The following is a 14,300-nucleotide window of genomic DNA, read 5'->3' as shown; positions in this document are numbered from 1 at the left end:
TCCTGAAAGAAAGGATATTGTGGAGACATGGCTTAGCCACAGGCTGGGGGATGTTTCCAGAATGAGATTTTCACTCTGCAGCAGAGTGTGCACTGATATGAAACTTCCTGGCAGATTAAAACGGTGTGCCTACCCAAGCACGACTCATGCCCCATCCTCATAGCTTTACTTCTGCCAGTATCTCATCTCCTACCTTCCAAACTTTTCAGAAGCTCTCCTGCCCATGAACGGCAAAGGTCCCGAGTTCGAGTCTCAGTCTGGCACACAGTTTTAATCTGCCAGGTAGTTCAGGTGTAGCTGGCAAAAGTTTTCAATCTTACCCTGTCGAATGACAAAGAGTAGACAGGATATCACGACTACCAGCATGTTGCAGGCTCAGCTGATCCTACATAGCTTTCAGATAGCTACAAAGCTTTTAGTTGTGCAACCTTTAACTGTAACCCATCAGTCCAAGAACAGATTCTTCCAATATCATGCACATTTTGCAGAAATATGGCAAAATTCTCAGAGTTCTTCCCCAAAAATGAGAGAATTAAAGTACAATGGAAAAACTGTTTATTATGCGAGATTGCAATGTAGTTGGGCACCATCAATGTGCCTTACAGACTCATCAAGTGTTGCCTAAATGTTTGAGTCTACTTTGTGAGCAGATGGTAGCTCTTAATTTGCATGTAGCTGTTCCTCCAATTCAACATTTATACAACTGCTATCTGGAACTTTGTGAATCACTACTGCCCACCTCTGCAATATTTTTTGTGACCACATATTAGGCATGTATGTATGTGTGTGTGTGTATTAAATTGGGGACCAAGAAACGACGAAGAGGCTTCATCCTGCTGTAGGACTGTGGTTCACAACACCACAACAGGCCACAGCAGTCCACCCACCCCACTGCCGCCACATACTGAACCCAAGTTATTATGCAGTTTGGGCCCCAGTGGACCCCCCCCCCTTTCCCCCCTGGGAATGTCTCATACCAGACGAGTGTAACCCCAAATGTGTGTGTGGTAGAGTAATTATGGTGTATGCGTATGTGGAAATGGTGTTGTACTGCAATTGCCGACACAGTGTAACTGAGGCGGAATAAGGAGAACCAGCCCACAGTCACTGAGGTAGATGGAGAACTGCCTTAAAACCATCCACAGGCTGGCCATCACACCGGACCTTGACATAATCCGCTGAGCAGATTCATACTGGGCACCAGCATGCCTTCCTGCTCAGGAAGCAGCACATTGGACCACGCAGCTAGCCGGGTGGGCTTATTAGGCATTGTTTCCATTCAAAACTTCAGACTAAATCTATTTATAAATGTGGAGGAAAACTGCACCATTTCCCTACGGCCCAGACACTGAGAATATAAGTACAGTTCTCTTCTCCATTGTTTTCTGAATCCTTGATATCTTCAAATGGGCAGCATTGCTTTGTGACACTTACAGTAGTTTAAGCAGCACAATGTGATGAGATGAGACATGCAGAGGATGGCAGTGTAGCTTAGTATCCAGGTCTGTAGCAGTGCTGCTCAGCTTCTACACATCATAGTGTGTAGGCTGCAACAGCAGCAGTATGTGCTCACACTATGGCCCCAGACAGGGCTGGTTGTCTTTCGGCTACATCTGTATGGATGGTAGTGGTTGTGCACCATGGCATGGTGGACTTTGTTTCACCACAGACAGCGGTATCCGCCTAGGCGCTGTGTGGCCAGTACGGCCAAGGCAAGAATGCCCTGGTGCACAACTAGGAAATGGCAGCAGCATGGCACACAAGTTTGCACTGACTGCTTGGATTTTTTTTCTCACCACCCAACCAGCGTTTGAAGGAACCGCTATAGCCAAACATTTGCTGTGATTTCACAGCCTCCCTTTGGAACAAAAGGTGGGGGATCCCACTTTTGACACCAAATTACGGCAACTGGTGGTAGTTAATTTCAGGAATGGTCAGGGAAATGGGCATCCAAAGGGAGTTTTAAAATCATTGTTACTTATATTCCCCAATTATACAGGGTGGTCCAAAAGTCCAGAAACACCCTCATAAAATTCAAATGGAGTAGCAAACAAGGAAACAGAGCCCCTACACATGAGGAACGGAAAGGGAGAAACTTTATAGGCTATGCCACCAACATGGCAGCCATTTTGAAAGCCGCCATCTTGGATTCAACTCCAAAATTTCAAATGGGAATGTGGTCATGTGACATATCAGACAGGTAGAGAATTTCACCAGAAAAACAATGCCGTTGTTATTTTAAACATAGCTGTATTCATTCTCGGGTTATAGCAAGTAACATGTGGCAGCAGTGGGACGCTTGGCAGCATGTGTGTTATGTGCCGAAGAGACATTACGCTGATGTTACACAGTCCTAAGAGACCACCAACAGTCTTAGGAATGGCTCGATATGTTGTCCATTATGTTGGATTGTTAATGCTATCCTCTGAACCCAGTCCTGATGAACTTAGACCAACACATCTGGCTGAATTTGATCACACACATCAACAATGCGCTGCTGTAGATGATGCAAATCCCATATTTTCAAAGAATAAACCAGTGCTTTGACATGACCCCAAAGATAAAAATCCAAAGGAATCAAATCTGGTGAACGTGGTGGCCACTCCACAGCACCCCTACGACCAATCCACTTTTGAGGGAACTGCACATCCAGGTATGCTTGCACATTGTGCCCATAATGTGGTGGGGCTCCATCATGCTGGAAGAATTCCAGAAATGTTCCGTCCTCCGTTAACAATGAGGGAAACACTTCTTCATCCAATAACCTCAGATAACCGTTGGCTGTTAATGTGCCATCAATAAAAAAAGGTCCAATGACTTTGGTACCCCAAACACCACACCAGACCATCTCTTTTTGTGAGTCGACCATTTTGGAAGCATCTATCCAGTGCAGACTTGTGTCAGAGCAGTATCTGTGATTCTGCTTGTTCACTTCACCATTGATAAAGAAACTGGCTTCATCACTGAACAGCACCTGATAGGGGAAACGTGGGTTTATCTGCAGCTGCTGTGTCACCCATTCTACGAACTGTACCCAACAGTCTGGGTCATCCTCGTTTGGGTGTTGGAGCAGCTGAATTTTGTACGGGTACCATTTGTACCACGATAAAATTCGCAGTATGGAGGTACGGCTAACCCCAGATTCTTGTGACAGGTGACAAATACTCCATTGTGGACTCTTGCTAAATGATGCCAACACACTCACTGTTGTTGCTTCATCGGTGGCGGATTTTGGTCTTCCAGTCTCTTCCTGCGACAGAGCCTGTTGCTCAGAATTTGGCCAAATGCTTGGCAGCTGCGCTGTGAGTGATGGGCTGTCTGGTTGGGTGATGACTATTGAAATCCTCAGCAATGACCCGTGTGCTTATTTCTCCTGATATCAAGATGATTTCAGTGCGTTCTTCATGTGTTAAGGACATTTTGTAATGTGTAAATAAGGAAACAATGATTAAAACGTTAGAATGAGTAAATGATACCTAACAGTTAAACACATGTAACATATCATGCATGGGATAGTCACTTTGCACCATTTCAGGCTCCATTTTATGACTTCTCAGTATGTAATACTCATGCTGCCGAGCGTCCCACTGCTGCTGCAAGTAATTGGCTCTAACCCGAGAATGAATAAAGCTATGTTTAAAATAACAATGGCATTGTTTTTCTGGTGAAATTCTCTTTCTGTTTGATATGTCAGATGACCACATTCCCATTTGAAATTTTGGAGTTGAATCCAATATGGCGGCTTTCAAGATGGCCGCCATGTTGGTTACATAGCCTATAAAGTTTCCCCCTTCCCGTTCCTCATGTGTAGGGACTTTGTTTCCTTGTTTGCCACTCCATTTGGATTTTATCAGAGTGTTTCCATACTTTTGGGGCACCCTGTAGTATACAATTGGGCGTGGTCAGGGTAGAAATACTGACCACTTCTTAGTTAAGATGGTCATGGAAGTTGTCGTTTTGCAGTGGAACTAAATTCTGAGAGCAATAAGGAGAGAGAGGACTAGAGGAGAGGTCGCACATTGTGCTTAGTTGATGGCCAACTCTGGCCACGTCCTGCAGCTAGCATATAATTTCCCTCTAACACTCTTTGTTGGCTGTTCTGATGACATGCAGGAGCTCTTTGTCAGCACATATTATGGGAACAAACATCCTCTGCTGCTGTAATGATTATACTTGGTATCTATGCCACAATAGTGATTGCATGAATACTACAGATAAAAATTGAAGCAGAAGAAAATTTAAGAGTAGCAATAAAAATTCACAGTGTGATATCCCCCACACTGGCTAGATGACTCACACAGCTGATCTAAATGGTCTCAGTTGACATTATAATTTTCTGTGTTCACATTGTAAAATGTCTTATGCTTAATTCTTTTATTTGGGGGTGTGATTGTGTGTCTAGCTCCCAACCAGGAAGTTTGAGATAGTGCTCTTAAAAAGTGTGTTATTAATGGGAGTGAGGTTCTTCACATAGCTCATCATTTGAAAGTGCATCAGAGGCACAACATGAAATAAACATTGACTCGCCAGCTGCCCAGTGTGCAATCAGTATTGACTCTGGCCTAATAAAGTGCATCCTAGACACAGTCATTTCCTAAAGTCAATTGCTGATAAGAAAATGTTAGTATCTGCAGATTCCATGGCACCAACACACAAAAGTGCAAGTAAACTGATTAGGAATGCAAATAGAAATTTGTCAAAGTTGTGCACATCCTTTGCTATGATTCATCACTACTACACATTAATTAACACTAAGAGGTACTGGTTTATCAGCTCACTATCTTAAGAGACAAACAAACATCATGTAGTGTCACACAGCAATAAGCCTTTAGCCTCAAAATGCCAACTGTTAAAGTTGCACACAAACATGTATGTAAATCAATAAAAAAATTATATTTCTTTCAACAGTAGCAACTAATATTTTCGGTTTGGACACCTTTACCAGCTGTGGTTTTCAAATGTAAGATTCAGTTCACATAATCCCTAACAGTATTCCATTTGCACATTTGGAAGCTTCATGTATAGTACTATGATTTATTTGATGCTTATTAGATTTGTGCACAAAACTTTGAAGTGTATGTCATTGCAAGCTAATGCGACTCCTTATTTTTTCTAGGCTAGGCCCATGCTATTTGCTTTAAAAGTAATATTTAAAGTGAAACTTTATAATTTATAGACATCAAGTTATTATCAGTTTGAAATCATCTACTAACACTCACCTCTGATGTAGATATTTATCTGATTGTAGTCATGGATGACCTGCTGGCAGAGTTATCAGGAGCTAGGTCTATACCAGTAACATAAATTACCTTTTGGTGTTGCAAGTGCTTCAGTAATATTTTGATTGTTAGAGTAGCTCATATAAGATGTACCATAAGCTGTAAATTATTTAGAAATCATTATAGTCACTGGAGCTATAAAGGAGCAACAGTGCAACAATTTAAAATGATTGCTTAATAGACTTAGTGCATTTAAATGTAAATTAAATAAGTATAGTTTGTTTCTTCTGACCAAACATTCACCAGATCAGCCATACACTGAACAAGATGGTCACATGCCCACATCAGCCCATACCAAGGTGACTGACAACCACACTCCACTCAAAGATTTGAAGGAGCACCAGTTACTTTTGGGCAAGATCTATTATATTGACAAATTTATACTGAATGATGCACAAATCAGCTTCAAGAAAAGATGGTCCAGTTTTGTTTGTCTGTTTCTTGTCAGGCAACGTTCTTGAAGCTAAATATGTGAGGTCTGTTGTCTGCCTGGTCACATTTGTACCAAGAAAACATTTAGTCGTGGTTACACATACTTCACAGCTTGTAGTAGGCACCACACCGCACTGCTATGTAAGTCCCCTGAAGGCACACAGTTAAAACAATGGTGAATTAAGCCAAACAGGTAAGTAGTTATTGACTATTATTTACAATATCAAGAGATTCCACTCGTTCTTATATGGAACAAAATTCCTCCTGGTCACTTACCACAAACCGCTAACTCCAGTTTTTGACCCTCAATGAAACTTAGCAGTTATGACGGTCCAAAGATTACAGGTGTGAGCTCTATATATAAGCACCTACCATTATATGATGCACTGGAGGCCCACTGCTAAATGCATCAGCACATGCCCTGTTGCATCTACTGATAAGTCCTGATCACAAATTTGATAAGCAAGAGGAACTTTTTCCAGCTTGATGAAAACATTATGAACATGCAGGACAAATTTGCCATGATAGACTGTAGGCTCACAAATCAGGGCCTGACACTCTGAAAAGTGGCACATTATATGAGTCTAGATTGTCCTCAGTGCCAACCCAAAGGTATGGAACCAGCACTGTATTTAATTTTGTTCTCCATGGCCCATTCCCGATCTGCTACAGGACTATATGCATATCGTTTTTGCTTGGAGCTACATATTTATTTCTGATGGATGCTCTCTCTAATTTCCCATATGCTGCCCAGATGCCGTCAGTGACTTTAACTCCTATGCTCTGGGAACCAGGGCAGCCTTTACTACTGAAGAAACACCACTCACCATATTCAACAGTGGCCAACAGTTCAGACTGGACGAGCTCCATTCCTTTTACAAGACCTCTAGCCCTTTTTGTCCTGTATCAAACATGGCAGCAGAGTGATTGGTTAAACCATTCAAGCACTTTGAGGAAGTTCTGATAGGCTTCCTCACTTCATGACTAATTGGAATGAAAGCAATGGAAACAGGGCAGGAAAGATATAGGAAGGAAATAATGACTTCCAGCCACACAGTGCATTGCGGCAGTGAAAAAGGCGAGAGCTGAAAAGTTTTGCTGGACCGGGACTTAAACCTGGATGCTCTGCTTCTCTAAAACAGTTGCCTTAACCACCTCGGTCAGGTGGACATGCTTCCCATCAGACCCAAATTCCCAACTTCCCACTCACTGAACTGCAAATACTCCCATCCATTAACCTCCTATTCATATCTATAATTGTATGAGTATGATGGATGTTTGATGAAAAACGTTTCAGTCTGTAAGTGCAACCAATGTCTGAACTTCTATGGGAATCATGAATCTGCCAGTAGGAGGTTAATTAGTGGAGGTTTCTATGATGTGGAGAGCGAAATGTTGGGAATTTGGGTCTGACCAGAAGCATGTCCACATGGATGAAATGGTGAAGGCAGTCATTCTAAATAAGGAGGAACATCCGGGTTCAAGTCCCAGTCTGGCACAAATTTTCAACACTTCCTTTTGCATTTTCACAGTGCCCTGTGCAGCTGGAAGTCATTATTTCTTACCTATCTCTTTCCCATCCTATCTCCTTTCCATGTTTTCATCTGTTCTTCTTAATTAAGCAAAGCATGAGAGTTTACTACATTCAAAAAGTAATTTTCTTATATGAAAAATGTTCTTTTTACCCCAATGAACAATGGTGTACCTAGTGCCAGCATTATTTTGCATAAATATGAAACATAATTTCAAAGAAAAACAAAACCTTATTAGCATCTAACAATTTTATCCACATACTCAAATCTGCAACAAAATGTCAAACTCCTGAAGCGACAGGCTATAGAATAATAAAATACGCTTTTATTGGTAAACATTTGTATCAGATTCTACAAAACTCTCTAGCTGTGGTTGTTACATTTCAAGCTGCCAATGATGTTTTGGAGGGTAAAGGAATGAGCTATAAGAACATATTTCATATTTTTTGCTGAGAGAAAAGCCTGCATCAATTTCAGCCATGTTTGATGAATGTTTAATTTACTTCTGTCATGTGACTTAACTAACAACTCTGTGAGGTTTCAGGATCTCACGTTTCTTGCAAAGCTAATGTGACCATGTAAAATGTTATGGCCATGAATTTTTTGAAATGCCTCTATGGGAAAAGCTGGGCAGTTGACATGTCATGTCCATTACAATTTTACAGAGGTGTTTATTCTGTTCAGATAGTATTACTGTTGGAGTATCTTATGATCATCTCAATATTCTTACTTGAAAATCTCAAGACAATGGATCATAAAATGTGAAACAATATAAGTGCAATATATGTGGCACCTTTTTGAAATTACTCACTTACCTCTTTTTTACTACACAGTTATAGCAATATGGCATATTTTTCACATTATTTATGACAACACAAATTGTTTCAGGTATTTGACTATGACAGATTTTCTCGGAATGATGTAATAGGTGAAGTCCGGATGTCAATGGAAGATCTAGATGTGACATCAAGTGTTGAAGTGTGGGGTGAAATCAGCAAGCACAAAAAGGTTAGTAATTTTAGAGTAGAACACTGTGTTATATGATTTTTCATAGTTTTGCAAAATATATTCATATACTACACACCATAATCATTAAGAGATAACCAAATCACAGTTACTAAAAGACAACTCTGTGAGAGAGACTGAAATATGCCATTGTTAAACCCCTCTATAAGAAAAGACATAGGAGAGATGTCAGTAACTAGTGATGTGTTTCACTGCTGACATCATTTTCCAAACTTTTTGAGAAGGTGATGTGTTTTAGAATAGTATCACACCTGAGCAACAACAATATCCCCCAGTAAATCAGTTTGGATTTCTGAAGAATTTCTCTCCTGAGAACCCCATTTACCTGTTCACTCGCCAAATTTTACAACCATTAAATAAAAAAACAGCACCAGTTTATATAATCTGTGACCCATTTGTCTGTGTGAATCACAATATCCTCCTAGATAAACTGAGATTTTATGGAACTGATGGCATAGCCAACCAATAGATAATGTCACATACATGGTCCAATCACTTTAACGTAGCCACCACCTATGTTCATTGTCAATGTGGAAAAACCATTCACAGTTGGCAGGTGGCAGCACTAGCAGTGGATGGTATATAAAGCACGTCAGAGGGGGACATGGAAAAAGTGTAGTCATTGTTGTGATATGAAAACAGAGTGATTTACTTGATGTCCAAACAGGCATGATCTCTGGCTTACAGGCCAAGGGTGGGAGCATTTCTGAAATGGCAAAGTTCGTAGTCTGTCTGTGTGCTGCCAGGGTTAAAGTATACCACGCACAGCAAAATGGTGCTATCCAAAACTCATGCTGAGGCAACTGTGGTGCACCATGACAGGGGTGAATGACAGCTGCGGAGATGTATACAGGAGAATAGCTGAACAACTGTTGAGCAACTGACTATCCAGATGAACCAAGGGGCTACCAACATTGTTTCCTCAATGATTGTTCAGTAAAAGTTGCTGCAAATAGTTGCTGTGAATGGGTTTCCGCAGCAGGTGACTGGTTCATGGACCCATGCTGACTGCTGTTCATTGGTGACAAAAACTGGAATTTGTACACCAACAACACAACAGGGCCCCCCATAGGGGGCCATTTGAGACAAATCACATTTTATGTTCCATCAGAAAGATGGTCATTGGCATGTGTGTCATGAAATGTCTGAAAGCAAACACTCAGCAACAGTCATCAGAAGTGTCCAATCTGGAGGGCATTCCCCGGATGATCTCATCATTCTGGAAGGCACAATGGATCAGTTTAAGTATGCATCTATCCTTGGGAATATCCCAATCAAGAATCCATGATACCACCTCAATCAGGCTGTTCACACTAGGGAACCTCATCTGAGAAACCTAAGGCAGCTGAAGTTGCATGGCCCCACATCCCTGTTGGTATCTTCCAGAACCTCACTGACTCTCTTCCTGCATGTCTCATAGTGGTCTACACTGCAAAGTGTGGTTATTCAGACTTTTGACAGGTGGTCACGTAAATGTGACTGAACAGCAGATAGTCAAAAGACTGCAGGATACTGTACTTAGTAATTCAACCAGTTAAACAGGGGAGATTCCTCTGACTGGGGAGAAATTGCATAAGGAGTTTCCCAAGGCACAATCATAGTTCAGCTATTGTTCCCCATACAGTATTTTACAGACTATAAGACACACATTTTTCTTCAAAAAATTGTCTCCAAAATTCAGGTGCATCTCATACTCAAAATTAATATAAAAATGTCCAGTGTTTGATTTAAAATGCCTGCCAGTCTTAAAAATGGCTATGTATTCAAGGCCACAGGAAACCTGTCTCTATGTGGTAATATTGGATTCAACTTACAAGCAGCAGTATACCAATGCTACCAACATGAGTTGCGGAGACTCACATGTCTCCCTCCTGGCCCACCATCACAAATCCAGAACACTGTCTCACCTATGATACATTGCAGTCTATAGTTCTACTGAAATTGAAATGAAAGATGATTTGTGTTATCAGTAACAGTACAATATTTTTGTTAATAGCTATAAATTGAAAGTAAAGGCATATGCAGATGAATATCGAAACAGATCATCTGAGCAGCATTTTGGCCCTCCACCAACAAGAAAAACCATTCATGATTGGTGGGCTAGTAAAGAAGGACTGAAAAAAAATGTGCATTACTTAAAGTGCAAATAGAGGACAGAATGCAAAATGACCAAAATTAGAAGATGAAGTATTGAAATAGATTCAAAGATACCAACAAAATGGCATTGGAATTAATACAAAAATGATTCAAATACACGTGTGTAAGCTAGCACTACAGTGGAACTTAACAGACTGTAAGGGTGGAGTAGTTGGTGCTACAAGTTTATGAAGTGTCATGGACTTAGCATGTGAACCAAAATCAAAATATCTCAAAGAATGTCTCAAGAGTATGAAAAGAAAATATTATTTCTCCATTGCTTTCTTATTCAACATCGAAAGAAAACTAGTGTGGAACTAAGTTAAATAGCGAATATGGATGAAACTTGTCTGACAATTGATGTGCCAAGTGACACAACTGTTGCCATGAAAGGAGCTAAAACTGTGATTATAAAAACTAGTGGATATAAAAAACTACACTGTTGTCCTTTCATGTTGTGCTGATGGAACTAAACTTAATCCAATAATCTTTTTCCAAGCACAAAACAATGCCAAAACTTTCTGAAATACTACCAGGTGGTGTTGTTCACGTACATGACAAGGGTTTTGTGGCCAAAGCTGGTATGAAATTATGCATTAAGAGTGTGGGAGAGAATGAAAGGTGCTTTATTGAAGAGGAGTTCTCTTCTTGTACTATATCAGTTTAGTAGTAATTTGAAAAATTCTGTGAAAGAGAAATTGAGACAGATAAATACAGAGCTTGCTGTTATTCTGGGAGCACTTACTTCACAATTGCAATGTCTTGATGTCTCAATAAATAAACCATTTAACATGTATATGAGAGAGGAATGGAACAGATGCATGAGGTATGAAACCCGGCATGAATTCATGCCAAAGAGAGCTCTAAAATGACCTACAATCAAACAAAAGAAGGTAAAAAAGGTAAAGGTAAAAGGTAAAAAGACCAAAAAGTCAAAAATTGATTGTTTTCAAAAACTGTTTCAGAAAATGATTGTTTCTGTTGTTCTACAATCAAACAAGTGTGTCAGTGGATAAAACAGTTGTGGTCTAGAGTGACAGAAGACATTATTGTTAAATCTTTCAAGAAGTGTGGCATAAGCAATGCCCTCAATAGCAGTGAAGACCATCTTACAAATAAAGAGGACAATGATGATGATGATGATGATGATGATGATGATGATGAAGAGGAAGAGGTAGAACAAGAAGAAGACAAAGAAAAAGTAGAAGAAGAATGTTGAGATGACAATTTTCAGGGATTTTTAAGGTCAATTTGGTTTTATCAACTAAGAATTTTTTTTTAGTGTAGCTTCAATCTAATAATAAAAATGGTAAAAATTGTATTTTAAAAAATGCTTAAAATTAAGGTGTGTCTTGCCATAATGTCTTATAGTCCATAAAATATGGTATATGCAATCTTCCATCTAATATACAACAAACAGCATTAGTTCTTTTTGCAGATAACACTAGTGCTGTAATTAATCAAAGCATAATTGCAGCAACATAAGAAATTAAAAAAATGCTCTTAACAGTGTCATTTACCGGTTTTCTGTGAATGGTCTCAGTTTTACAAGGACACAACATATTCAGTTCTGCACATCTAGAGGTAAGTGTAACACAGAGAGGAAGTAATAAATAGGATAGACACTTCAAAAATTTTAGATGTCAATACTGATGAGAATTTAAACTGGAAAAAGCACATTTTAGAACTCCTAAAACAACTTAGTTCAGCCACATTTGCACTTAGAACCATTACAAATCTTGGAGAGAGACAAATCAGTAAGTTGATATATTGTGCGTATTTCAGTGATGTCATATGGAATAATGTTTTGAGAAAACTCATCTTTAAGAAAGAAAGTCTTCATTGCTAAAAAACATGCTATAAGAATAATATGTGGTGCTCTCCCATGATCATCTTGTAGATATCTTTTTAAGGAGTTTGGCATTCTGACTACTGCTTCCCTGTATATTCATTCCCTCATGAAGTAAATAATCCACTCATTTCAAAAAGAACAATGATGCACATAATTACAATACTAGAGGGAAAAATTACATTCATAACTCCACTTTAAGTTGTCTTTAGCACAGAAAGGTGATCACAATACTGCAGTTAAAATGTTGATCACTTACCCAAAGATGTAAAATGTCTGACAGATGAAAATAAAAATTTGAAAACAAACTGAAAAAGTTTTTATTCTGTAGAAGCAATTTTACTGTTGTAATGTGTAAAAGGTGGTGGATAGGAATTACTAACTCAGGTCTGTATATTTAATAATAATAATAATAATAATAATAATAATAATAATAATAATGATGATGATGATGACAACGATTATGATGATGATAAAAAAGAAAACCTTACAAATGTTCAGCACGTAACCATATTTACAAATTAATTTGTGATGAGAATGTAAAATGATTCATTCCACATTATTACAATTTATCATTCAGATGATCCATACAGCATGAAACTAACTAAGAATCCCATATTTTCTTGCATAAATCACAGTTCTGTGGCATTCATAGCTGGAAAACTTTCCAGACAATAGTTGAGCTACCAAGTCTACTATGAGATAAAGATCAAATGAGACTGCATTATTAAACATATATTTTCTACAAATAGCTTTTGTTTCCCAAAACCTCTTCTAACCACCACTCAACTGCACTTTTATACTGGCTAGCTTTGTCTCAACCAAGAAAACAGGTAGACATCGAATTCTTTCTGCCATTTCAGTTTAATGTCACAATCATAGTGAATACCATTTCTCTTGAAACCCTTGGCTTTTACTGAATGCAGACTTGAAATTCCTGATAATCATTTCACACCACATGAATTTTCTGCTTCCTAACATAGCACTGTAGCACCAGCTTTCTAAGAGAATGTGATGCCAATCCTAAGCAGCCCATTCAGCACATTGTTGGGCCCATCTGTACTGTGCTGCATGGTGTCGTGGTTGCAAAGATGGACCTCGCCATGGATGTCAGGAATGAAGTTGCGCATCATGCAGCCCATTGCGCACAGTTTGAGTCATAACATGATGTCCTGTGGCTGCACAAAAAGCGTTATTCAACATGGTGACATTGTTGTCAGGGTTCCTCTGAGCCATAATCTGTAGTTAGCGGTCATGCACCGCAGTAGTAACCCTTGGGAGGTCTGAGTGAGGCATATTATTGACAGTTCCTATCTCTCTGTATCTCCTTCATGTCTGAACAATATCACTTTGGTTCCGTTCAAAACACCTGGACACTTTCCTTGTTGAGAGCCCTTCCTGGCACAAAGTAACAATGCGGATGCGATCAAACTGTGGTATTGACCATTTAGGCATGTTTGAACTACAGACAACATGAGCTGTGTACCTTCTTCCTTGTGGAATGACTGTAACTGATTGGCTGTCAGACCCCCTCTGTCTAATAGGCGCTGCTCATGCATCATTGTTTACATCTTTGGGCGGGTTTAGTGACATCTCTGAACACTCAAAGGGACTGTGTCTGTGATACAATATCTGCAGTCGACGTATATCTTCGGGAGTTCTGGGAATGAGGGTGATGCAAAACTTTTTTGATGTGTGTACATGGATCAACTGGTGCTGTCAGAGGATCACATGGAAAATGGAATGATGCACTGTCGTCTTCAGCAATGAAAGTGGATTCTGCCTGCATGCAAGTGATGGTCATTTGCATGTACAGCATAGATCTGGTGAGGGCTGACTTGTAGAGTGCGTTTGTTCAAGACACACTGGAACCCGGGATGGTCTGGGGTGTGAAAAGCTACAACTCTTATTAACCTTTGGTGCTTCTGGAGGAGGACACTAATGAGTGCTTGGTATGTGCAGAATGCTGTTAGACCCATTCTTCTGCTGTTCTTGCAACAAGAAGGTGATGTGCTGTTCCAACAGGATAATACTCATCCATACACT

The 14,300-nt window shown here is 39.7% G+C and overlaps 1 protein-coding gene across 1 annotated transcript in view; it reads left to right on the top strand.

The window, feature by feature from the left end:
• LOC126252392 (synaptotagmin-5) overlaps positions 1-14,300 on the top strand; it is a gene marked incomplete at its 5' end in the record, with an annotated part of 250,182 nt that overhangs the window by 140,779 nt on the left and 95,103 nt on the right. The window contains one exon of the mRNA XM_049953283.1: positions 8,132-8,251. Coding sequence (XP_049809240.1) covers positions 8,132-8,251 — 120 coding nt within the window. The remainder of the gene's footprint in view (positions 1-8,131; positions 8,252-14,300) is intronic.

The sequence above is a fragment of the Schistocerca nitens genome, chromosome 4 (assembly GCF_023898315.1).
Source record: "Schistocerca nitens isolate TAMUIC-IGC-003100 chromosome 4, iqSchNite1.1, whole genome shotgun sequence".
NCBI lineage: Eukaryota > Metazoa > Arthropoda > Insecta > Orthoptera > Acrididae > Schistocerca > Schistocerca nitens.
The sequence above is the reverse complement of the archived record's forward strand: the minus strand, read 5'-3'. Positions and strand labels throughout refer to the sequence as shown.